The sequence below is a fragment of the Thamnophis sirtalis genome, unplaced genomic scaffold, assembly GCF_051295495.1.
Source record: "Thamnophis sirtalis isolate CommonGarterSnake01/CBP01778 unplaced genomic scaffold, rThaSir2_p1.2 scaffold_2, whole genome shotgun sequence".
NCBI lineage: Eukaryota > Metazoa > Chordata > Lepidosauria > Squamata > Natricidae > Thamnophis > Thamnophis sirtalis.
Genome location: NW_028261382.1, coordinates 56,620,683 through 56,645,452, shown reverse-complemented (window position 1 = coordinate 56,645,452; position 24,770 = coordinate 56,620,683). Strand labels below are relative to the sequence as shown.

Here is a 24,770-nt window from a genome sequence, read left to right as displayed (position 1 = left end):
TGGGTGGAGTTGGAAAGCCCCCCCCTCCCGCGTATGGTTTCTGTTATTAAAAAAAAGTCAACTTCTTTTTTTGGAAAACGAAAAAAAGGGGGGGTGAGCATAGCGAAAGGGGAGAAGAAGAAAAATAAAGATTTCCCAAGCTTTGATTTTAGCGGTTCCCCCCCCCCTCCCGCGGGCCTCCCCCCCTTTTTTTCCTTTTTAACTTGAGAAAGATGGATAGAAACTGGAGACAGAATGCGAGAGGAGGGGCGAGAGGAGACGGGAATAGGAGAGAGTTAAGAAAGAGACGACGGGGGAGGAGGAGGAGAAGGAAGGAAGGAAGGAAGGAAGGAAGGAAGGAAGGAAGGAAGGAAGGAAGGAAGGAAGGAATCGAAATCTTGACGAGAGTGTATTTTTGTGCTTGCTTTGCTTGGAAGGAGAAATAAGCGGGGAGGGAGGGAAGGAGGGAGAGGAAGGAGGTCTGCGAAAGGCCGGCCAGAGACAGCCTCTCGTGTAGAGCTGGAGCTGGTTGGCCAGCCGGAGCGTTGCGCCCTGCGAGGCGCCGTTCCCTTCGCCTCGGTGCACCGCGCTTGCAGGCAGACCGTTTCCTCCGCGCTCGCTTCTTTCTCTTTCTCGGGCTCTCGGACGCCTCTTTCTCCCCCCACTCCGAAGTCCCCACTCCAACCTGCTTCTGGAGGGGATCTCGCCCCTCCAAACCCCTCCCCCTGCCAATCCCGCCCGCCCCTCTCTTTCTAATTTCATTTTGTTTTTTTTCCCCTCCCGTGCGTCTTTGGAGTGAACGAAGAAAAAAGGTGTGCGGGGGTGGGTGGGGGAGAGGAATCCGAAAAAACTGCACCCACCGATCTTGGGAGGCGGGCGGTGCAAGAGGAGGGGGGGCTGATCGGCGTTGTTCTGCGCGTGCACGTGCCTGGCCAAGCAAACGAAGAAGCGGGCGAGCCCGAGAAAGGGAAAGGGGCGAAGGCGCACGGCTGTTCCGGCCGTGGGAAGGAGGAGATCTGCGTTCTCTCGTGGAAAAAACAAAACAAGAGAGGGCCTTTTTTTGCGACCGGGGTCCTCCTCTCCCGCTTCCCCGAGAGAGGATGGTGGCTCTTGCTGTCGCCGAGGCTGAAGCGACGGCCTGGAAGAGACCCCGCGTTGTGTGAGCGCGACAGCCGGGGTGGGGAGATCTGCGAGGATGCGGTGATTCGCCGCCGCTGACACACGCCGGGCCAAAGGTAAACGCACCTTCGTTCAGCTTCGGTTGGCGCTGCCAGGAGCCAAGAGATGGGGGAGTGCGAGAGAAGGAGAGAGGGGCGATTGCGGGAAGGGAGGGGGGGTCTGCACGGCGCTGGCGAGGAGAAAGCTCCGGAGCAGGCCCAGCCGCAGCTCCCCAACCGTCAGGCCGGCTCGGGGGATGCGGAAGGCGGCCAAAGCAGAGCGTTTAAAAAAGGCAAAGGGGATTTCCCCCACGCATTGTTTGCGCCTTGATGAGACCAGGCCGCTCAGCCGAAGCCGGCTCCAGCTGCCGGGCTCAGCCGAGCGGCCTGGTAGCTTCCAAGCGGTAATTGTGCGCTTCTCTTGCTCCAAACTTCAATAAGGGAAGGTGGGGTGGGGGGAGGATCGGGGCTTTAGAAGGCGCGCAGTGTTAAGCCTGGAAAGAAACACCCCCCCCCGATTTTCTGATTCCTTGCCCCTTTTAGATCGAAAGTCCCCTAAGCCCCCTTTATGGCTCCCAACTCCCGGGGAAGAGAAACGTCGTAACGAGCACAATAAAAACCCCAAACCCAGCGCTCTTTTTGATCGTACGGGCTTGCCTTCGCAGTGCGGCCGATTCTCCATTCCCCTCTCCCCCAAAGCGGCGAAGCCCCCTGGCTCGGCGCGAGCGGTGGTCCCCCCACCCACCCCCAAGACCCCTTTCCCCCCACACGAAAACGCCTCCTTCTTCGTTGTTTTCTTGCAGGCCTTTCCTTACCCGATCTAGGAAACATCAAGCCCGAGCTACAAAAAATAAAATGAAATGAAATGAAATTCCCTGAGCTACAAATATTCCCCTTTGCTGGCTTTTCCTTCTCTTTGGAATAGCCGATTTCCAAAGAAGAGTGGAGAATTTAGCCGGCCACGGTTTGAAATGACCTCGGTGCCCCCACGGTCCTTAGCGAAGAGTGAGCCAACTCTCCCGTCCCATCAATTTCTCAAGTCACTCTCCCTTCCCTTGCAGGTCAGCTGGAAGCCAAAAGCTTTATAAACCCCGATAGATAGATAGATAGATAGATAGATAGATAGATAGATAGATAGATAGATAGATAGATAGATAGATAGATAGATAGAGAGAGAGAGAGAGAGAGAGAGAGAGAGAGAGAGAGAGAGAGAGAGAGAGAGAGAGAGAGAGAGAGAGAGAGAGAATGTGTATGTGTAAATCCTGTCTGACGATATAGATAGATAGATAGATAGATAGATAGATAGATAGATAGATAGATAGATAGATAGATAGATAGATAGATAGATAGATAGAGTATGTATATGCATATGCATATTGCACTCTATTCTACTCTTTATATTTTCCTACCTCCTAGTTCAGCCCTATTGTCCTGAGCCCGATGCAGGCCAAAAGAGAATGTACTGTAGCTGAGAATGTATTCTGTTTTAGAAAATCACTCAATGGAAAGGTTTATCCATGCGATGAAATACAGCTCGCTTGAATATACAATCCAACCTGGATTAAAATACAGAGGCTTTTTGTCCCAAAGCCTGCCATTAATTGTGTTTGAGAAATTGATTTCCTAAAGTATTAAAATGTGGTATATCTGTATCTCTATATGTGTATAAAGTGTGTGTGTGTGTGTATAGATGGATAGATAATTTAAATATATGACATTTTAATATATTAAAATATTGTTCCCATCTCAAAGGTATAGATAAATAGAGAATTTAAATATATTATACTACTTTGATATAATGGTTTAAATATTCTTCTTCCTATCCCAAAGCTTTAAAAAAACTCTGTTAAGATTGAATAAAATTATCTATGTCTTGGTATGTGTATAAAATGTAGCTAGTTAGCTAGATAACTTAAATATATTATACTAGTTTATTATAATTTTTTTAATATTCCTCTTCCCACACCAAAGGTTTTTTTAAAATCCTTTATTAAGATTGAATAAAAGTATTTATGTCTCCGTATGTGTATAAACTGTAGATGGATGGATGGATGGATGGATAGATATAATTTAAATATATTATACTACTTTAATATAGTTGTTTAAATTTTCTTCTTCCCATCCCAAAGCTTTAAAAAATATTCCCTTATTAAGATTGAATAAAAGCTTTTGTTTTACTCTTTTAAAAGGCAGTCTGGCAGCATTAAAATCAATTTAATTTATTTCAGTTGGGCATTTTGTTTTAATTTGTTGTAGATTTGAATAAGTTTCCACATTCCCCCCCCCACACCTTCCAAGTTAATAGGCCTTAATTGTAAAATTTTAATCAGGATTTTATTTAGAATGCGAGTACATATTTTTTATTTCTGTTCTTTTTTTTTTACTTCCAAGTAAATGTAGAAAACATTTCTGTCAGTTTAGATTCCGAAACGGCCTTTTCTCTAGAATAAATTCCCCTGATCTTGACCAGCTTTCTTTCTGAGTAGGCATATATAAAATTTAGGTTTAGATTTAATGTTATTTGAAAGTTCCTCTCTGTTTAGATTTGCGAAGGCTTGGATTTGGTTTAGAAGTCGAAATTACTCACAGGGAAGTGAATTACAGTATAAATAGTGCTTGGTAGTAGGTAGGATGTTATTTTTTTATTGAGTACTGACGTGGTTTAGCTTTCCTTCCTATATTTTGCTTCTTACTTTGTATTTGTTTTTTTCTTATTATTATTATTTCAGGTTTGACTGTGAAAAGGCTAAGATCCTAGGCTAAAATTCCCTGAGGTCAAATTTATAGACCTGATAATTGCGTGATGCTTGGGGATAAATTCACATTTTGTTCTTGAATGCAAGAGCTGAATTTTTCCCTATCTCTTCCCCTTTCCTCCGGGTTGTAACTTACAACCTTCCTTCAGACATTTCTTACTCTTTGCCCAATTTAGACAAAAAAGCATACTTGGTTTTTTCCCCCCTCCTTCTTTTCTAGAGGCAAAAATCCTCGCTGCTTTTCTGCCTCTTCACCTCTAGATGTAAAATAATGTAAAAATAAAAAGAAGCTATAGCATTATTGTAATTTGGCATTTTGGAAAGCAGGAATAAAAACTGAGAAAGAAGACAGGGAATGAAACTCCCCCCCCCGCCCAAACCCTTTCAGTTAGAAAACTTATCTGGAACCTATCAAATATGAATTTGACGTGTGTTCTACGCATACAATAATCCATCACCTGCTGTCTTGCTTATGGAGGACTAGGAAGTTGTTTTTCTCTTTCTTTTCCTCTTCGCTATCCATTTTCCTATTTCTCTTCCCTTCTTTCCTTCCTTCTCTTTCACTTTCATTCCCCTTCCTTCCTTCCATCCTTCCTTCCTCCTTCCTTCTACATTATTTTCTGAATGCACTAATTGTGTCTATAGATACATAGACAGACAGACAGACAGACAGACAGACATTCATACATACATACATACATACATACATACATACATACATACATATATATATATATATATGGATGCCTTAATCAATTCTCAAATTTAACCCCCCCCCCCCCCCCACACACACACATACACAAACATCCCAATGTAACTCCACAGGCTTAGAGACAAGCTTAAACAATGAAAACCTTAGTAATTGTATTCACACATGTTCATTCGATGGGACTAGTTTGGGGGTGCCTGCCTCACCCCCACTTTTTCCATGGAACATTGCTCTGTGAGGAAACAGCTTGTTTTTGCAAACAAAACAACTGCGTTGTGTGAAATTGTGGGTCTAATGTACCTGCTGTGTATTTATGTGAGAGAGAGCAAAGATTTAAACAGAGGCATATTTTTGTCTCTATAAGTGTGTGTTGCAATTTGATGTTAAATATAACAGTCTCTAGAAAGGGAAGCCATAATACATGTACAACTATAATAATACATTTTTTATACATTTTCAGCTTGGACTGAGGAACTGGGAGGTTTTTTTTTAAAAAAAAATTAGCCAATTTATAGGGACACTACCCTGGTTTTGACCCGTTTTGCAAGCTGCCCCCTTTTGCAAGGCCACCATATGGCCGGTGCTGTTGTTACTCAGGGTATCCTGGGAGGCAGGGACACAGCCATATCTGTGAACCCAAGTTTAATGTGTTGTGGGAACCCAACTTCACGTTGAAAAATGTGTATACAGCGGTAGTCATCTGTAAATCTAGATTTTCTACAACACACTCATCGGGCGATATATATCCATGTTGGGTTAATCTCTTGGCGGGATTATATTTCCTACTTTCCGGCCAATTTGAGGGTCCAATTTTAGACCCGGGACTGAATTTCCACCCCCGGGAAGTGAAATTTTCAACCCAGTCTGGATTATTTTTCTTAACTCCAGGAACAGATAGTTAAGATAATTCTCCCAGGGTACTTGCATTAAAACCCAGAAGGCTGATGTTGGCACCATGCAGGCAGAATATTTTAATATTCTCGCTTGAATGCCAGTTTGTAATGTCATATTTTGGGGGGAGGGGGAGGCGCGGGGGGGGGGTTAGGTGGGAAAGATGCCTGCTGTCCATTTCTGGATTTCTGTGGCTCCATTGCTGAGTGGGGAAGGGACGGTTGTCTCCAGACCCCCCATTGTTGGGCTGCGTGTTTTAGTGGCTTTTGGCTGAGGATTGGCACAGACAGGGTGGCAAAGCTTCTGTGCCCCCCCCCCATTGGCTTCTCAGGGCAGAAGAGGGTGGGGGAGTCAATCGTGGGCCCTCAGGCCCTTATCCTCATCACTCCTCTCTGTCTCCCTGCAGCAGAGGTAGTCTGGACGATGGCAGGAGCGGAGGAAGAATTTGGACTGGCCGCCACACCGGGAGATTCACCTCCAAAACAACTGAGCCCCGAAGACAAGGCAGATGGGCAATTGGGGGGCACCAGTAGCAAGCAGCCGGCCTCGCCCCAGCCAGCCTTCACCCAGCAGGTAAGGGGGGGGCACGAGGGGGGAAGAGATGCTTGGCCATGGTAATACCAATAGCAATACCAATAACAGCAACAACCTCAAATGAACTCGGTCTGATTAGCTCTCCTTCTCTTTCTCTCTCTCTTTTCTTTCTTGCTCTTTCCTTTCTCTTTCTCCTCTTCCTTCCCATTCTCCTTTTCCTCCTTCCTTCTGCTTCTGCTTCTCCTTTTCCTTCTATTCCTCCTTCTTTCTGCTTCTCCTTCTCCTCTTTCCCTTTTTTTCTCCTCCCCCTCCTTCCTTTTCTTTTTCTCCCATCTCCTTCGCCTCCTCTTTTGATTTGCCGTCCTTTTCTCTCTCTTTTTTTAATCCTTCGCTTCTCCTTCTTTCTCCTCCCCTCCCCCTTTCTTCTCCTCCTCCTCCTCCTCCTCCTCCTCCTCCTCCTCCTCCATCGGGCAGTTTATAGGAATAATTAAAAATTCTGAAGACGATTATCATCTTCACTGTTATTACTGTTGCCTTGCCCAGAGTCCAGAGAATCTTCTGGAACATTATTATCCTTCTGTAGGAGTTCTGTTTCGAAGTGGGCATTAGGAAAACCGAATTAAGATGATAATGTTATCGTGGCTCCTCTCGCAGCCCAAGGTTTAGCCTGGATTTGGTGTTATTTTAATCCACTCCATCGAGACCTTCCTAAGGATTTGGTTAGGCAGATGTGGCTGAAATCATACTTTTGACCCCATCAACATCTGCCTATTATCACGGTTCATTGCACAGTCAGCCAGATGTTTTAGACGGGATTGGCCCTTTCATCCAGCTATGGAGCCCTTCCCCAAAGGCTCTGGGCTAGGCAGATGTGAATGTTTGGTGGTGTTAAAGGGGTCCTCAGCAAGATATCAGCCCTTCCAAGCAGAGCCGCCTCTCGCAATTGACCTGCGGTGATTGTTGTCAATGCCCACGGTCTTCCAGTGTCTCTCCAGATGTTTCGAAACTGCACCCAAGGCGCCTATTAAAATTATGATGATTAAGTCCAAAGGGGGGGAGGGTCGCGTGGAGGGGATGGCGCTGATGAGGAGGGTCCAGGTCTCCTAACCGCGCTCGCTCTTTCTCTCCCCGCCACCTCTGTTTTGAAATCCAACTCTAAACAAAGAAAACTGCCTTGATCGATGGCTGGGGGACGGTCGCAGAGAAAGTTCTCCGTCTGGGTTAAAAAAAACAACAACAGGTCCTCTTGGGGGCTCCAGCAAGTTTTCTGTTTTTGCTCTCCTTCCGAGGAGGTGAGTGGGAGAGAGCGGTGAATTCCCAGTTGACGGAGGCCGTTTTCTTGACCCGGGAGAACGGCACCTCCTCCGGTCTTCGTAACGGGGCTCCGCACAAACCCAGCGAGGAACCCCCGAATCGAAGGTTTTGGGGGTGCCTTTTCAGAAGGTCCCCATCTCTCTCTCTCTTGCTCGCTCTTCCCCCCTGTAATGAATCCCGGAGGAAGCAGCAGCGATAGTCCAACGGTAGTTAGGTTGTTCTCGAAAACTACAGATTGGGATCCCCCCGCGGATCTAAACCAAAATTAACTTAGTCTTTCCAGTCCTGGAACAAACTGTGGTTCCAGGATCCATGCTAAAGCGATCCTCTGCCCTTCCTTCCTTCCTTCCTTCCTTCCTTCCTTCCTTCCTTCCTTCCTTCCTTCCTTCCTTCCTTCCTTCCTTCCTTCCTTTCCTCCTTCCCATATTGCCAACGTCTTTCCTTCCTTCTTTTCTTCTTCCCTTAATTTACAAATTGTAAAGTTCCTTCCTTCCTTCTTTCTTTTTTTCCTTCTTTCCTTAATTGACAAATTGCAAAGTTCCTTCCTCCCTTCTTTCTTTCTATTTCTCTTTCTTTCTTTCCTTCCTTCTTTCCTTAATTGATAAATTGCAAAGTTCCTTCCTTCTTGCCTGCTTGTCTTCCGGCCTTTCCTTCCTTCCCCCTTTTCTTGGTTTTTTTCCTTCCTTCCCTTCCCCTTTTTTCTTCCCTTCCGTCCTTCTTCTCTCCCTCCCTTCCCATATTGCAAATTTCCTTCCTTCTTTCTTTTCTTTTCTTCATTTACAAATTGCAAAGTTCCTTCCTTCCTTCCTTCCGTCCTTCCTTCCTTCCTTCTTTCCTCCCTCCCTCCCTCCCTCCCTCCCTTCTTGGCATGACCATGTCTAAATTCTCATTCAGGGAAAAGGCCCTTTCTCCCTTCCACCAAAAGCCAAAGGTGACTTGCTTGTTTTAAATGCAGACAAGCTTTTGTCCTTAAAGTAGAAGTTAGATCTGGTCTCTTTTGCTGGTTTTTATTTCGTTTTCTTTCCCCTCCTGCATTTCTCCCTTGCGGGGGGGGGGGGGGGGTCCAGGCAAGGCCACTCATGGGTGCACCTCTCTGTGGCTCCTTGCTCTCTGTCTTTCCGTCTGTCCTTGCAGAAGGAAGGCCCAGAGTCAGCCTGTAGGCAAACAAGGAGGCCCTCTGCACCCATCTTCAAATGTACATTTCTGGCTTGCACTTTTGTAAGCGAGCTGCCTGCAGGATTTTCCTCTTGGAGCTGTTTTTATTTTTTGTTTTCTTCCCAAAGTCCCAACATCTGTTCGTTGGTGATTAAGGATGAAGGCTTCCTTTCTAATCTCTCTCCTTGCCTACCAATTAGGGGGGGGGGGAGAGGGAGGAAGGGAGAGAGAGAGAGGGATTAAATTTTTCCTTCTTAGAAGCTGTTTTGTCTACACGTGATGATGGTGAAAGTATATTAAGTGTATATGCTGCCCATTCTCAGTGATTTGTCATTAACATGAGGATGAGAAAGCCAAATTGTGGCTCCCTTGCAAGAGGGAAATTTCCTTCCTTCCTTCCTTCCTTCCTTCCTTCCTTCCTTCCTTCCTTCCTTCCTTCCTTCCTTCCTTCCTTCCTTCCCCTTTCTTTTTTCTGTCTTTCCTCCTTTTTTCTTTTTCTTTCTCCCTCTCTTTCTTCCTTTCTCTTCCTTCCTTCTTCTTTCCTTCCTTCCTTCCTCTTTCTTTCTTTTTTCTTTTTCTGTCTTCCTTCCTTCCTCTTTCTTTTTTCTTTTTCTTTCTTTCTTTCTTTCTTTCTTTCTTTCTTTCTCTTCCTTCTTCTTTTCTTTTCTTTCTTTTTTCTTTCTGTCTCTTTTTTTCTTCCTTTCTCTCTCTTCCTTCCTCTTCCTATCCTTTTTCTCTCTCTCTCTTCCTTGCTTCCTTTGTTTCTTTCTTTCCTTCCTTCCCCCCCTCTCCCTCCCCCCCCTCTTCATATTAAGAAGGCCTGATGGACAAATCTCAATTTTGTCACTGTCGTCCTGAGGTTTCCCTTTCTGGTCATTCTACCTCTTCCAAGGTCAAATTGCAACCGAAAGCAGCTTCTATTTGTAGACATGCCCTACATCTGTGATGGCGAACCGATGGCATGGGGGCCAGAGGTGGCATGCAGAGCCCTCTCTGTGGGCATGTGGGCCAGCTCCTCTTCTGGTTTCCAATACACCCATGCCCACCGGCCAACTGGTCTTCGGGTTTCCAGCAGTCCCGCGTGCATTCTGGCTTGGGCACTCTCTGCCGAAAAGGTTCACCATCAGTGCCCTACATTCTTTTTTTAAGCTGTGTGGGTTTCCTGCCTCTCTGGGCACTTGAGAAAAGCAGCCGTTTAATATTGGCCGTTGGTTTTAATCTTAGATGTGGCACCAGCTTCAATTTTGGGGTTCACTGGTATTGAATTGCTTTTGATGGAACCTGCCTTAGAAGGGTAGGCTGAGAGATGAAGAAAAGTCTTCAGGGGCCCAAATGGAGGCAGTTTGGCCTTGTGGGTTAAGGCGCCAAACTAGAAACTAGTAAACCATGAGTTCAAATCCCACCTTAGTCATGAAAGCCAACTGGATGACTTTGGGCCAATAATCAGGAGATGGTGAGTTCTAGTCCCACTTTAGGCATGAGAGCTGGCTGGGTGTCTTTGAACTCGTCCCTCTTTCTCTTTTGGCCCAGCCCACCTCACAGGGTTGTTGTTGCAGTAGGGAAAATAAAAGGAGGAAGAAGAATTGGTCATGTAGAGTGCCTTGAGCTATTTATAAAAATAATAATAATAATACAAAATTCTATAAAAAATATGGGCCGAGTTGGTAGGATTTTGCCTGTTAAGGGTTTTTTTACGTCAAGATGGCAATTACATACTGTCTGTATTTATATATTATATTATACAATATGAGCAGTAAATCGTATTATTTGAATAGAGTGGTATTTATACAGTATTAAGGCTTTCGTATTTATATAACCAAAACCTTTAAAGATAAAGAAGTAGTTTATATCAATATGAACTGTGATTTCCAAAACGTAAATGTTTTTTTTTCCCTTTTCCCTTTTGTTAATATTGTTATGCCTCTTAATACTTCATTTGGCTTTAATACGGTGATATTTATGCAGTGTTAAGGTTCTTGAGACTCCTTTGATTTGGTAAATTTGTATCCCCATGGGAATACTGCAATGGTCGTTCAGTGTGAAAACTGGTCACAAGTCACTTTTTTCAATGCCGTGGTCATTTCAAAGGGTCACTAAGTGAACTGTTGTAAGTTGAGGACTTCCTGTATTTATTTTCAGTGCCTTCAATCATTCTCAACCTGTGGCACTAACAATAATTAGGAATAGTAGTAATTATTAGTACTAATAATCCCTGCAGGCAGTGGTGAATATTTTTTTGATACCGGTTCTGTGGGCGTGGCTTGGTGGGCGTGGCAGGGGAAGGATACTACAAAATCCCCATTCCCTCCGCACTCCAGGGGAAGGATACTGCAAAATCTCCACTCCCTCCCCATTCCAGGGGAAGGATACTGTAAAATCTCCACTCCCTCCCCATTCCAGGGGAAGGATACTGCAAAATCTCCACTCCCTCCCCATTCCAGGGGAAGGATACTGTAAAATCTCCATTCCCTCCCCACTCCAGGGGAAGGATGCTGCAAAATCCCCATTCCCTCCCCACTCCTGGGGAAAGGATACTGCAAAATCCCCATTCCCTCCCCACTCCAGGGGAAGGATGCTGCAAAATCCCCATTCCCTCCCCACTCCAGGGGAAGGATACTGCAAAATCCCCATTCCCTCCCCACTCCAGGGGAAGGATACTGTAACATCCCCATTCCCTCCCCACTCCAGGGGAAGGATACTGCAAAATCTCCACTCCCTCCCCACTCCAGGGGAAGGGTACTGCAAAATCCCCATTCCCTCCCCACTCCTCTCTTCTTTTTCCCCTTCCTACCCTCTCTCCTACTCTTACTTCTCCTCCCTGTCTGCTTCTCCTTTCCTCTTTCCCTCTCCTTTCGGAAAAAAAAGAGAAAATATTCAGGAAATCTCCAGCCCGTCCTATTATAGCTCCTTCTATTTTGATGCTTGGGTCTTATCAGCGCTGCTGGTATCGGAAAGTTCCCAGCGGCTCCCACGGCCGCGGGCGCGAGCGATTCTGAAAATGCGGGGCGTTGGGCCACCCCCTCCTCTAAGCGCCCTCCCCATTTGGGGAGAGATAACGCCCAAACTCTCTTGAGCTGCCAAGGGATGAGGTCAAAGACGGCGCAAAATCGAGTTATCACTGAGCGGCGGCGGGGGGGGGGCAGGCAAAAAAAACCCTGACTCTGGTTCCCCTTTTCTTCCCCGGCAAGATCCATTCACATGTAACGCGGTCTCCCCTTCCCGGATTAAGCCCCGAGAGTGGAACGCCCCGAGGGCTCCACCGATCGGGCGGGGGTGGTGGTACGTGAGAAGGATGCCGGTCAGAGACTGTCGCCTTTGGCAACTCAAATGTTAAGTTGACTTTGAAAGGGGGAGCGCGTCGGGGGCGAGAACGGGTTTCACGTGTATTGGAAAAAGAACTGGATCCAACGCACGTGTGTTTCGGAGAGAGAGAGAGAGAGAGAGACCCTTGGAAATTTGCGCGCGACGGCCCGCAGGCGGCCCGAGGAAAGAAAGTGGTGTTTGGGAATGAAAACAGAGGGGCACGTTATAAGAGCACGTGTGAATGAGATGGCGTTTATTTGCGTTTTTTCCATCCCCCTCCCTTGGTGTATTTCCTTCTTGGAGTAGGGGGTCCTTGGTGAAACCCCTTGGGTATCTTTGTAATTGTACGTTCTTCAGGTTTTATATAGATTCATTTGTTACTTAAATTTGTATAGCTGCTCATCTCAGTAAATAATACACACACACACACACACACACACACACACACACACACACTCAGTTATATAATGTGTATGTGTGGGTTTCCCGTAGAAACATATTCCTAGGAAAAGAGTGAGAGACGTACAGAAACAGAGAGAGGGAGGGAAAGAGAGAGAGAAGGAGAAGGAGAGAGACAGACAAGGAGAGAGAGGGAGGGAGAGAAAAAGAGAGAGAGAAAGAGGAGAGAGAATGAAAGAGAGCACAAAGGAATGAGAAAGAGAAGGAGAGAGAAATAGAGAATGAGAATGAGCGACAGACAGAGGGAGGGGAAGAGAGAGATATGATAGACAGATGATAGATATAGGGATAAGATGATTGAGAGAGAGAAGAGGAAAGGGGAGAGAGAGAGAATGAGAATGAGAGAGACAGACAAAGAGAGAGAGGGAAGGAGAGAGAGAGAAAGGAGAAATAAAAGAGAGAAAGGAGAAAGAGAAGAAAAAAGAGAAAGAATGAGAGAGAGAGAAAACAGAGAAAAAGAAGGAGAGAAAAATAGAGAATGAGACAGACAGACAGAGAGTGGGAGGGAGGAGGAAAGAGGGGGAGAGATGGAGAAATGATTTTTTTTGTGTATTTTTTCTTTACAGGGAATGGAAGGAATCAAAGTATTTTTACATGAGCGAGAGCTATGGCTCAAATTTCACGACGTGGGAACCGAAATGATTATAACCAAAGCTGGAAGGTAAGATCCAGAGAGACAAAGGGGAGGGAGGAAAATATCCAGAAAAGACAGTATTTATCTACCACAGAAAGAGCAAGCGATTATATTATTTCATGAAATAAGTTATGTTTTAAACAGTTGATCTGCGACAAGAGTGAACCAGATGCATTTAAACATGCATTTTTAAAGAAAAAAAATCAATCCTTCCTTCCCTCCCTCCTTCCTTCCTTAATACAACACAAAGTGGAGGCAATAGATATTTCTACACAAGTTTATATTCAATCTATAAAAATGTGTTTATATACTCAAGTTCTACCCCCTCACATTCTCTCTTCTCTTCTCTTCTCTTCTCTTCTCTTCTCTTCTCTTCTCTTCTTCCATTCCATTCTCTCTTCTCTTCTCTTCCCTTCCCTTCCATTCTCTCTTCTCTTCTCTTCCATTCTCTCTTCTCTTCCTTCTTTCTTCTCTTCTCCTTTCTTCTCTTCTTCCCTTCTCTTCCCTTCCATTCTCTCTTCTCTTCTCTCCCCTTCCCTTCCCTTCCATTCTATTCCATTCTCTTCTCTCTTCTCTTCTCTTCTTCCATTCCATTCTCTCCTCTCCTCTTCCCTTCCCTTCTTTCTTCTCTTCTTCCCTTCCCTTCCCTTCTTTCTTCTCTTCTCCTTTCTTCTCTTCTTCCATTCCATTCTCTCTTCTCTTCTCTCCCCTTCCCTTCCATTCTATTCCATTCTCTCTTCTCTTCTCCTCCCTTCTCTTCTTCCATTCCATTCTCTCCTCTTCCCTTCCCTTCTTTCTTCTCTTCTTCCCTTCCCTTCCATTCTTTCTTCTCTTCTCCTTTCTTCTCTTCTTCCCTTCCATTCTCTCTTCTCTTCTCTTCCCTTCCCCTAAATTGTCATGAATTGATTCTTCCTTTCCTGTAATGGGCTGTGGGAATACCTTCAGGAACAAGAGGAAGAGCTTCAGCCAAGGCAACTGTCAGATAACAGAAACCTGGGTCCAGAACAGAAATGTAATCTAAGAAAGCGTCTCAGAAAAAGCCCCTCCCTAATTCCCAGAAGTATGCAGGAGAGGAAGAGGAAACACATTCAGGGATCACGCTGGGAATATTGCGTCCAGTTTTGGTTCCAAACCTAATTTTACGATTCCAAACTTCTGTTGTGTGTTCCTATGGTTTGTGTACAGACTTGTCCATCTTACTGTTTAATGTTGCGTTACAGTCCCTGTTCCAGGACATTTGTTTTTAACTAGAATGACATTCCTTTCCTGTCCTTTGTTTGCTTTCAGACGAATGTTTCCTAGCTACAAAGTGAAAGTCACAGGACTGAACCCCAAAACGAAATACATTCTCCTAATGGACATAGTACCCTCGGATGACCATCGATATAAATTTGCAGATAATAAATGGTATGTCATTAGAGTGGGACACGCTGGCATTGGGGGCTAAGATGCTGAGCTCGTCAATCAGAAAGGTCGGCAGTTTGGCAGTTCGAATCCCTAGCGCCGCTTAACGGAGTGAGCTCCCGTGACTTGTCCCAGCTTCTGCCAACCGAGCAGTTCGAAAGCACGTAAAAAATGCAAGTGGAAAAATAGGAACCACCTTTGGTGGGAAGGTCACAATGCTCTGTGTTGCCTCTTGAAAAAGCTCCTACATAAATATAATGATGAGAATAGCTGGGAATCGTAACCAGGTCTACATCTCTGCCAAAAACAGGCTGGAGGGTTGGGATTTAAAAATACAATTACTATGTATGTATACTTTTTTTTTCTTTTAAGAAAGAAGGAGGAAGATATGTATGTTAAAATTAAATATGTATATTGAAAAGGAATTATAAATACTATCAACACAACATGGAGCCTGCTCAGAGGCTGAAATACACCAAGTAAATGAGATGAAGAGTGTGGAAGAGAGGAGAGAGGAAAGGGAAGAAGAGAGGGATAGGAGAGAGGGCAGGGGGGGAAGAGGAGGAGAGAAAAAAGGATTGGAAAGGGGAGAGAGGAGAAGGAGAGAGGGAGGGGAAGTAGAGAAGAGAAGGACAACAGAGGGAAGAAAGGAGGAGGAGAGAGGGAGAAGAAAGTGATGGATAGGGTACAAATATGGTGCATGGAGAGCAGAAGAGCCAATAATCATTGTTGGGAGTTGATGGTAAGACAAACTAATGTAAACATTTAACAATATAATATGATGTTGGTTATGTAATAGTATACATGTGGTTATTTGTTATGAAAATACCACTTCATAATTCTTTGGTAAGGCCACACTTGGAATCCTGCATTCAGTTTTGGTCGCCAGGATATAGAAAAGATGTGGAGACTCTAGAAAAAGTGCAGAGAAGAGCAACAAAGAGGATTAGGGGACTGGAGACTGAAACATGGGAAGAACGGTTGCAGGAATTTATATATGTCTAGTTTAATGAAAAGAAGGACTAAGGGAGACATGATAGCAGTCTTCCAATATCTCAGGGGTTTCCACAAAGAAGAGGGAGTCAAACTATTCTCCAAGGCACCTGAGGGTAGAACAAGAAGCAATGGGTGGAAACTAATCAAGGAGAGAAGCAACTTAGAACTGAGGAGAAATTTCCTGAGAGTTAGAACAATTAATCAGTGGAACAACTTGCCTCCAGAAGTTGTGAATGCCCCAACACTGGAAGTCTTTAAGAAGATGTTGGACAGCCATTTGTCTGAAATGGTATAGCGCAGTGGTACTCAACCTGATCCCTACCACCCACTAGTGGGCGTTCCAGCTTTCATGGTGGGCGGTAGGGGTTTGCTGTAACTCTGCTTTATAAATTTTATAAAGTAAAGTTACTTCCCTACTTTATAAAATCACCATTACTGTGGAACCGGTGGGTGGTTAGAAAATTTTACTACTAACAGAGATATAAAAGTGGGCGGTAGATATAAAAAGGTTGACTACCCCTGGTATAGGGTTTCCTGCCTAGGCAGTGGGTTGGACTAGAAGACCTCCAAGATCCCTTCCAACTCTGCTACTGTATTTTATTGTATTGTATTATTGGAAAATGAAAAAAGTAAAAAAAAACTTTGCAACAACAACAACAACAACAACAAAAGCACCTTTGGGACAACCATGTCCTTGGTGACGGAGAATCTCCATAGATAATACTTCAATATGATAACCCAAACAAATGGCCAGAGAGTGGGAGGTAAAGTCTACCATCAATCCAGCAAGCATCTCCAGCAGGTCATTGTGGAAGGATAGAAGGATGGAGGTAGATCTTACCTTTCTTGTTTGAAATTATGGTCCAACATTTGAGAGGACGCCACCAAGAAAAGAAGGGGTCAGCATATTCTCCAAAGCACCTGAAGGCAAGACAAGAAACAATGGAGGGTAACTAATCAAGGAGAGATGCAGCTTAGATCCAAGGAGAAATTTCGTTCCAGAACAATTAATCAACATATCGAATGGCCTCCAGAAGGTGTGGGTGCTCCAACACCGGAGGTTTTGAAAAAGAGATTGGACAACCATTTGTCTGGAATGGTAGAGGGTCTCCTGCTTGAGAAAGAGGTTGGACTGGAAGATCTCCAAAGTCCCCTCCAACTCTGTCGTTGTGTCATTCAGACAAGAGTTGTTTATCAGCGGTCACCAACTGGTGGTGTGTGGTATAATTTTGGTGGCCCGCAGAAAAATTATTTGTATTTTTGATATTGCACTAAATCAGGGGTCTTAAAACTATGGCCCCTGGGACGGATACGTGCAATGAACGCTTGTGTTGCTGCAGGGAGTCTCCCCCTTCGGGTCTTTTTGTGGGGGTCGGAGGGGGTCAGAATTTCCCACGGGGTCTGCTTTGGTCTCCTGGTGGGAGGCTTTGGGCGAAGGCTGGAGGGAAGAGCCGCTGGTGGGGAAGAGCCGGAGGGCCTCGTTCCAGTGGGACTGCATCATGGCCTGGAACTGGCTCACCATCTCAGCCCTCTGAGCCTCCACCAGCACCTGGCCTTGCACCCCTGTAGGTCTTCCCTCTGCTTGTAAAGCCCATGCTCGTAGTCCTCAGTGAGGTGCTTCTGCTGAGCCTCCTTCTCGGCCAGATCCAATTTGAACTGAGCTGTTTTGCCAACTGGGGGCTGCTTAGCTCCAGCAACTGCTTCCTGTTGGGGCCCTAAGGAGCCCGGGCGGGCAGGCGAGGAGGGGCTGGGAGGGGAGGGATGAGTAGAGGTGCCCCTCAATATGAGTGACATCGAATTGGCCACACCCACCATCACATGACCACCTAGCCACACCCACCCAGCCGGTCATTAGGCAGATCATATTAATGGTCCGCAGGATTTAAAATTGTGAATTCAGGGGTTCCTGAGGTCCAAAAGGTTGTTGACCCCTGGTTGAGGAAGTCTTTTCATCTCCCCATCCTTTGCTGCCCTGGCTGTTTCTGATTTCTCAAGAAGTTAAGGGCCAAACAAAGAGTAAACAAGAGAAGTACAAACTCCCAAATGTTGTGTTGCTTTTGATAGGTCAGTAACTGGGAAGGCTGAACCGTCCATGCCTGGAAGATTGTATGTCCATCCAGACTCACCGGCTACTGGGGCCCATTGGATGAGACAGCTGGTTTCCTTTCAAAAGCTCAAGTTGACCAATAATCATCTCGACCCATTCGGCCATGTAAGTATGACTTAGCTGTTCCAGGCTGGCATTAGAGTTTGATCAGATCCCTACCTCTTGAAGTTGTAGGTGTATTTGTGGACATAATTGTTGATGGCTATGAGCATCACATCAGGATAGAGCAGGGGTCTCCAAACCTGGCAATTTTAAGACTTGTGGACTTCAACTCCCAGAATTCCGCAGCCAACATAGGGAATTCTGGGAGCTGAAGTCCACAAGCCTTAAAAGTTACCAAGTTTGCAAATGCCTGGCTTAGAGTGTTTTAGGTGCCCTAATGAATAATCCCAATCTGAATATCTTCATGTGGACCTTAATTCAAGCATGAAAGCCATCATTTCTTATAACTCCAACCAATATATTCTCAGGACCATACCTAAGGTTGCAGCATAGAACATTTATTCAAGTTTATACCACCAGAATCTGGTCAACTGACATTCAGCACTAAATTGGTGTCAGATAAGAATCAATGAAATTCAGGAGCGGTTAAACATGGATCACTTATGATGGCAATGCAAAAACTCCAAGCTAATGGCCCATTTGACACCACCCTCAGCTCTGCCTGCTCTTTTCCTACATACTGTATTTTTAGGAGTATAGGACGCACCTTTTTGCTCATTTTTGTCCTCCCCTGCCCCCAGGAGCACTCTACAAGCCTCCTATAGGCTATGCATCCCCTTTTGGGGGGCAAAAACCAGGCCCGTTTTTGCAAAAATGGGGCGTTTTTTGCCCCCCCCCCCCAAGGCCCAAGGAGCACTTTGCAGGCCTCTCAAACTCTCTGCATGCCCCGTTTTTCACACAAAAATGAGGCCTGCAGAAGGTTTGGGAGGTCTGCAGAGTGCAAATCCTTTTGTTTTTTAATTTACCTCTTCAAAATCTTTGTATGTTTTATACCCTGGTGTGTCTTATACTCCAAAAAATACGGTATATCTGTGGGGCTGACTCAACTGTTAGGCAGAAGGTGGAACCACATAGTCAGAGATGGAGACAAAGAGATCAAAATAGCAGAGTCTTCATGTCCAGTTTTGCTTTAGGTATGAAAACATCCTAAGCTTTTACTTTTGGATGCAACATTTAAACCATTTGATGCTTGTCAGCATTGACCTATGAAAAAGTCAAATAATATTAAACTTACAATAGTCATATCCTAAAGTATAATCGATACTGACAGAACATGTCTCCATTTCTTCTTTATTAAGTTACCCAATCAAAAGAGTCTCAAGAACTTTAACTGCATAAATATCACCGTATTGAAGCCACATAAAGTATTAAGAGGAAATATTAATAAAAGGGAAAAGGGAAAAAACATTGACATTTTGGAAATCACCGTTCATATTGATATAAACTACTACTTTATCTTTAAAGGTTTCGGTTATATAAATACTAGTGTGTTAATATTGTATAAATGCCACTCAATTCAAGTCATATGATGCTCTGCTTATATTTTATAATATAATATATAAATACAGGCAATATGTAAATGCCCTCTTGAATTAAAAAACCTTAACAGACAGAATCCTATCAACTTGGCCCATATTTTTTAAAAAAATTGTATTTTTATAAATAATTCAAGGCACTGAACATGACCAATACGCTGTCCTCCTCTTATTTTGCCCACCACCACAACAACAATATGAGTAGAATTGGGCTGAGAGAGGGAGGGGAATTGGTTCAAACACCCACCCAGTGTTCATGGCTAAGACAGAACTACAACTCACCATCTCCTGGTGATTGGTCCAAAATCACCCAGCTAACTTTTCTGGCTAAGGTGGGACTAGAACTCACCATCTCCTGGTGATTGGTTCAAAATCACCCAGCTAACTTTCCTGCCTAAGGCGGGACTAGAACTCACTGTCTCCTGGTAATTGGTCAAATCACCGAGCTAACTTTCCTGCCTAAGGCGGGACTAGAACTCACCATCTCCTGGTGATTTGTCCAAAATCACCCAGCTAACTTTCCTGCCTAAGGCGGGACTAGAACTCACTGTCTCCTGGTAATTGGTCCAAAATCACCCAGCTAACTTTCCTGCCTAAGGCGGGACTAGAACTCACTGTCTCCTAATGATTGGTCCAAAATCACCCATCTAACTTTCCTGGCTAAGGAGGGGACTAGAACTCACCGTCTCCTGGTGATTGGTCCAAAATCACCCAGCTAACTTTCCTGGCTAAGGCGGGACTAGAACTCACCGTCTCCTGGTGATTGGTCCAAAATCACCCATCTAACTTTCCTGGCTAAGGCGGGACTAGAATTCACTGTCTCCTGATGATTGGTCCAAAATCACCCAGCCAGCTTTCCTGCCTAAGGCAGGACTAGAACTCACTGCCTCCTGGTTTCTAAATGGTGCCTTAACTACTAGACCAACTTGGTTGGTTCTTTCTTTCTTTCTTTCTTTCTTTCTTTCTTTCTTTCTTTCTTTCTTTCTTTCTTTCTTTCTCTCTCTCTCTCTCTCTCTCTCTCTCCCTCCCTCTCTCTCTCTCTCTTTCTTTCTCTTTTTGGCTCCACCCACCATCAGTTCCTGCTTCATATTAACTGCAGTGCTAGGAATCTTTGGTAAAATCTGTTGCAATAAAATAAATCTTTTCCAAATCCAATGACAGTGATTAGGTGGAAACATTTATTAGCTTTCTTGGCTAATGATTTGCCATTGGCTTCTTCTGCATTTTTTTTTAAATTCCCAATCTAATCTCCAGTGCTCGGATGCTCTGCCAGATTCTAACCAAGCCTGACCCTGTTTTAAGTTTGGAGAACAGCAGGTGGTCTCGTTCAGCAAATATAAGCCTTTCTGGAATTGATATTCTTAATTCCTTTCCTCCTTCCAATGATAAAGTACCTTGCTTTGGATGCTTTAATCTGATTCATCTATCCTGCTGCTTTAAAAAAGGGGGAGGGATCTCAGTGTTGTTGACTAAGTGCTACAGGATAGAATACAGCTTAACTGAGTTGGAAGGGACCTTAGAGGTCTTCTAGTCCAACCCCCTGCCTAGGCAGGAAACCCTACACCACTTCAGACAAATGGATACCCAACATCTTCTTAAAGACTTCCAGTGTTGGAGCATTCACAACTTCTGGATGCAAGTTGTTCCACTGGTTAATTGTTCTAACTGTCAGGAAATTTCTCCTCAGTTCTAGGTTGCTTCTCTCCTTGTTTAGCAATATCAATCAGAATAGAGCTGGAAGGGACCTTGGAGGTCTTCTACTCCAACCACCTGCTTGGGCAGGAAACCATCTACCATTTCAGACAAATGGTTGTCCAACCTCTTCTTAAAAACTTCCAGTGTTGGAGCATTCACAACTTCTGGAGGCAAGTTGTTCCACTGGTTAATTGTTCTCACTGTGAGGAAATTTGTCCTTATTTCAAGATTGTTTCTCTCCTTGGTTAGTTTCCATCCGTTGCTTCTCATCCTGCCTTCTGGTGCTTTGGAGAACAGAACTCCTTTGTGGCACTCCCCCAGGTATTGGCAGATAGCTATCACGTCCCTCTTAGTCCTTCTCTTTGTGAGACAAGACATATATAGTTTGTCTGCAAATTGTTCATCCTCTGTTTTAGCTTCCAACCCCGCTTTTAAAATCTTGAAGGATTTGTCTGCCTTTCAAGATTAGAAAGAAAGAAAGAAAGGAAGGAAGGAAGGAAGGAAGGAAGGAAGGATGGAAGAAAGAAAGAAGAATGAAATCCTGCAATCAAAAAAACATCAAGCCGTCACGACCTGAATTATCCACCGAGCTGAGCTTCTTCGCATCGATGCCTTGATTAACTTGAAGCTTGAAGCTCAGCCAACGGAGTGCTTAACCACGAATCAGGTTGGGCTTAAATTGATGGAAGCGAGCGGTTGAGGGGTGTCGGGCGGCCGCCACAAGCTGTCAACAGTTGACTCTAATTGAATGCTTGCCTCTCCAAGTGGCACTCATGGACGCGTGGAGTGGGGAGGGAAAGGGGGAGATGAAAAGGAAGGCGGCCAGGCCTTGTAAACCAAATCAGTACAATGTGTTAAACAATCTGGGAACCCGGAATGGAGTCGAACCCAGCCCAAGTTACCGTTTGAATTAATCCTACGGCTGGCTCCACTCCTAGCGATCATAAATCAGAAGAAAAGGAGCGCTTCTCCCCCCCCCCACAAAAAAAGCAGAGAAGGACTTCATTTGAAACATGTCTTGTTGGTTTTTAACTCCACCAGGGTTAAAAAAAAAGAAGAAGAAGAAGAAACAACAAACCAACCTCCATGGAGTTTTTCAGTTTTCTTAAAAAAATTTATTTGGGTTTTTTTTTTTAAAGCCACCAAATCTCTTCCACATTTTGAGCATTCTCCCCAGCAGGCAAAACAACTCAAGATATCATCGAAAGCAAAGAGAGCCAGCTCAGAAGAGCGATGGGGATTGGCTGGCTTAATTTTTGTGTGTGGAATGGGGGTTTTGGGGGTTGTTGTTTTTTTAGCCTGGAATTCTGCTCATCTTTTCTCCAAGCAATTATCCTGACCTGCAGTATTCTGATGACATGGAATGTCGTATCCAGTTTTGGTCACCAAGATGTAGAAAAGATGTGGAGACTCTAGAAAGAGTGCAGAGAAGAGCAACGAAGATGATTAGGGGACTGGAGGCTAAAACATATGAAGAACGGTTGCAGGAACTGAGTATGTCTAGTTTAATGAAAAGAAGGACTAGGGGAGACATGATAGTCTTCTGATATCTCAAAGGCTTCCAAAAAGAAGAGGGAGTCAAGCTATTCTCCAAAGGACCTGCGGGTAGGATAACAAACAATGGTTGGAAACTAATCAAGAAGAGAAGCAAGGAGTTAAGGAGAAACTTCCTAACACAGAGGACAATTAACAAGTAGAAGAGCTTGCCTTTAGAAATCGTGGGTGCTCCATTACTGGAGGTTTTTAAGAAGAGACTAGACAGTCACTTAACTGAAATGCTGAATACTGTATTCCAAGTGTGGCCTTACCAAGGCATTATAAAGTGTTAATACCACTTTATAATGCCTTGGTAAAGCCACATTTGGAATACGGCATTCAGTTTTGGTCGCTATGATGTAGAAAAGATGGGGTGACTCTAAAAAGAGTGCAGAGAAGAGCAACAAAGATGAGGGGACTGGAGGCTAAAACATATGAAGATCGGTTGCAGAAACTGGGTATGTCTAGTTTAATGAAAAGAAGGACCAGGGGAGACATGATAGCAGTCTTCCAATATCTCAGGGGCTGCCCCAAAGAAGAGGGAGTCAAACTATTCTCCAAAGCATCTGAGGGCAGGACAAGAAGCAATGGGTGGAAACTAATCAAGGAGAGAAGCAACTTAGAACTATTAGAACAATTGATCAGTGGAACAACTTGCCTCCAGAAGTTGTGAATGCCCCAACACTGGAGGTTTTTAAGAAGATGTGGAGACTCTAGAAAGAGTGCAGAGAAGAGCAACAAAGAGGATTAGGGGACTGGAGGCTAAAATATAGGAAGAACGGTTGCAGGAATTGATATATGTCTAGTTTAATGAAAAGAAGGACTAGGGGAGACATGATAGTAGTCTTCCAATATCTCAGGGGTTGCCACAAAGAAGAGGGAGTCAAGCTATTCTCCAAAGCACCCGAAGGCAGGACAAGAAGCAATGGGTGGAAACTAATCAAGGAGAGAAACAACTTAGAACTGAGGATAAATTTCCTGGCAGTGAAATTAATCAGTGGAACAACTTGCCTCCAGAAGTTGTGAATGCTCCATCACTGGAGAAGAGATTGGACAGCCATTTGTATGGAATGATATAGGATCTCCTGCTTGAGCAGGCGGATGGACTAGAAGACCACCAAAGTCCCTTCCAACTCGGTTATTCTGTTTGGTCAACTGTTCTAGGTTGCTTCACTCCTCAATTAGTTTCCATCCATTCTTTCTTGTCCTGCCTTCAGGTGCTTTTGGAAAATAAGTTGACCCCCCCCTCTTCTTTGTGGCAGCCCCTCAAATATAGGGACACTGCTGTCATGTCCTTCTTTTGTTAAACCCACACATTTGCCAAAATTAAAAATTGCTGAACCAAGTCTCTACCATAGCCAGTGGTCAAGGATGCCTGGAGTTGTAATTACAAAAAAGAGGTTGAGACTTTGGAACAAATGCAGAGAAGAGAAACTAAGATGAAGAAACGGCCTGGAGACTAAAACATAGGAAGAACTGTTGCAGGATTTGGGTTTGGCCAGTCTAGAGAAAAGAAGAATTAGGGGTGACATGATAGCAGTATTCCGGTATTTGAGAGGCTGCCACAAAGAAGAGGGAGTCAAACTATTCTCCAAAGCCCCTGAGGGCAGGACAAGAAGCAAGGGTGGAAACTAATCAAGGAGAGAAGCAACTTAGAACTATTAGAACAATTGATCAGTGGAACAACTTGCCTCAGAAGTTGTGAATGCCCCAACACTGGAGGTTTTTAAGAAGATGTGGAGACTTTAGAAAGAGTGCAGAGAAGAGCAACAAAGAGGATTAGGGGACTGGAGGCTGAAACATATGATAGAACAGTTGCAGGAACTGGGTATGTCTAGTTTGATGAAAAGAAGGACTAGGGGAGACATGATAGCAGTCTTCCAATATCTCAGGGGTTGCCCCAAAGAAGAGGGAGTCAAACTATTCTCCAAGGCACCTGAGGGCAGAACAAGAAGCAACGAATGGAAACTCATCAAGGAGAGAAGCAACTTAGGAGAAATTTTCCTGACAGTGAGGACAATTAATCAGTGGAACAGAAGTTGCCTCCAGAAGTTGTGAGTGCTCCAACACTGGAAGTCTTTAAGAAGATGTTGGATAGCCATTTGTCTGAAACGGTATAGGGTTTCCTGCCTAGGCAGGGGGTTGGACTAGAAGACCTCCAAGGTCCCTTCCAGCTCTGCTGTTGTATTCTTGTATTGTATTGTATTCTTGTAAAATGAAAAAAATAAAAAAAACTTTGCAACAACAACAACAACAACAACAACAACAAAAGCACCTTTGGGACAACCATGTCCTTGGTGACGGAGAATCCCCATAGATAATACTTCAATGTGATAACAAATGGACAGGTGGAGACCAGAGGGTGGGAGGTAAAGTCTACCAATCAATCCAGCAACCAGCTGATTTTCGGGTCTCTGCCATGCATGCGGGAGATGTGTGTGGATGTGTGGGGGGGGCGTCGCACATGCATGTGTGGGGAGGGGTTGGTCTATGCGCATATGCAGGGGTAGCATTGCACATCAATGTACAGTGGAAGTGGGGGTCCCATTTTTTTGTCCCAGGAGGCTTCAGGGAAGCCCGCTAGGCCCAAAATGGGGGAGCAG

General features: G+C 44.6%; 1 protein-coding gene across 2 annotated transcripts in view; it reads left to right on the top strand.

Moving 5' to 3' along the window:
• TBX5 (T-box transcription factor 5) overlaps window positions 1–24,770 on the top strand; it is a 58,470-nt gene that overhangs the window by 5,631 nt on the left and 28,069 nt on the right. Inside the window, exons 1-5 of one of the 2 annotated variants that reach the window (XM_087705665.1) lie at window positions 876–1,214; window positions 5,899–6,065; window positions 12,824–12,918; window positions 14,179–14,298; window positions 17,356–17,503. In XM_087705665.1, the coding sequence (XP_087561791.1) occupies window positions 5,916–6,065; window positions 12,824–12,918; window positions 14,179–14,298; window positions 17,356–17,503 (513 nt within the window). In that variant the 5' untranslated portion in view covers window positions 876–1,214; window positions 5,899–5,915. Of the gene's footprint in view, window positions 1–875; window positions 1,215–5,898; window positions 6,066–12,823; window positions 12,919–14,178; window positions 14,299–17,355; window positions 17,504–24,770 lie in introns of those variants that run through there. The other variant, XM_087705666.1, reaches the window with a different exon arrangement.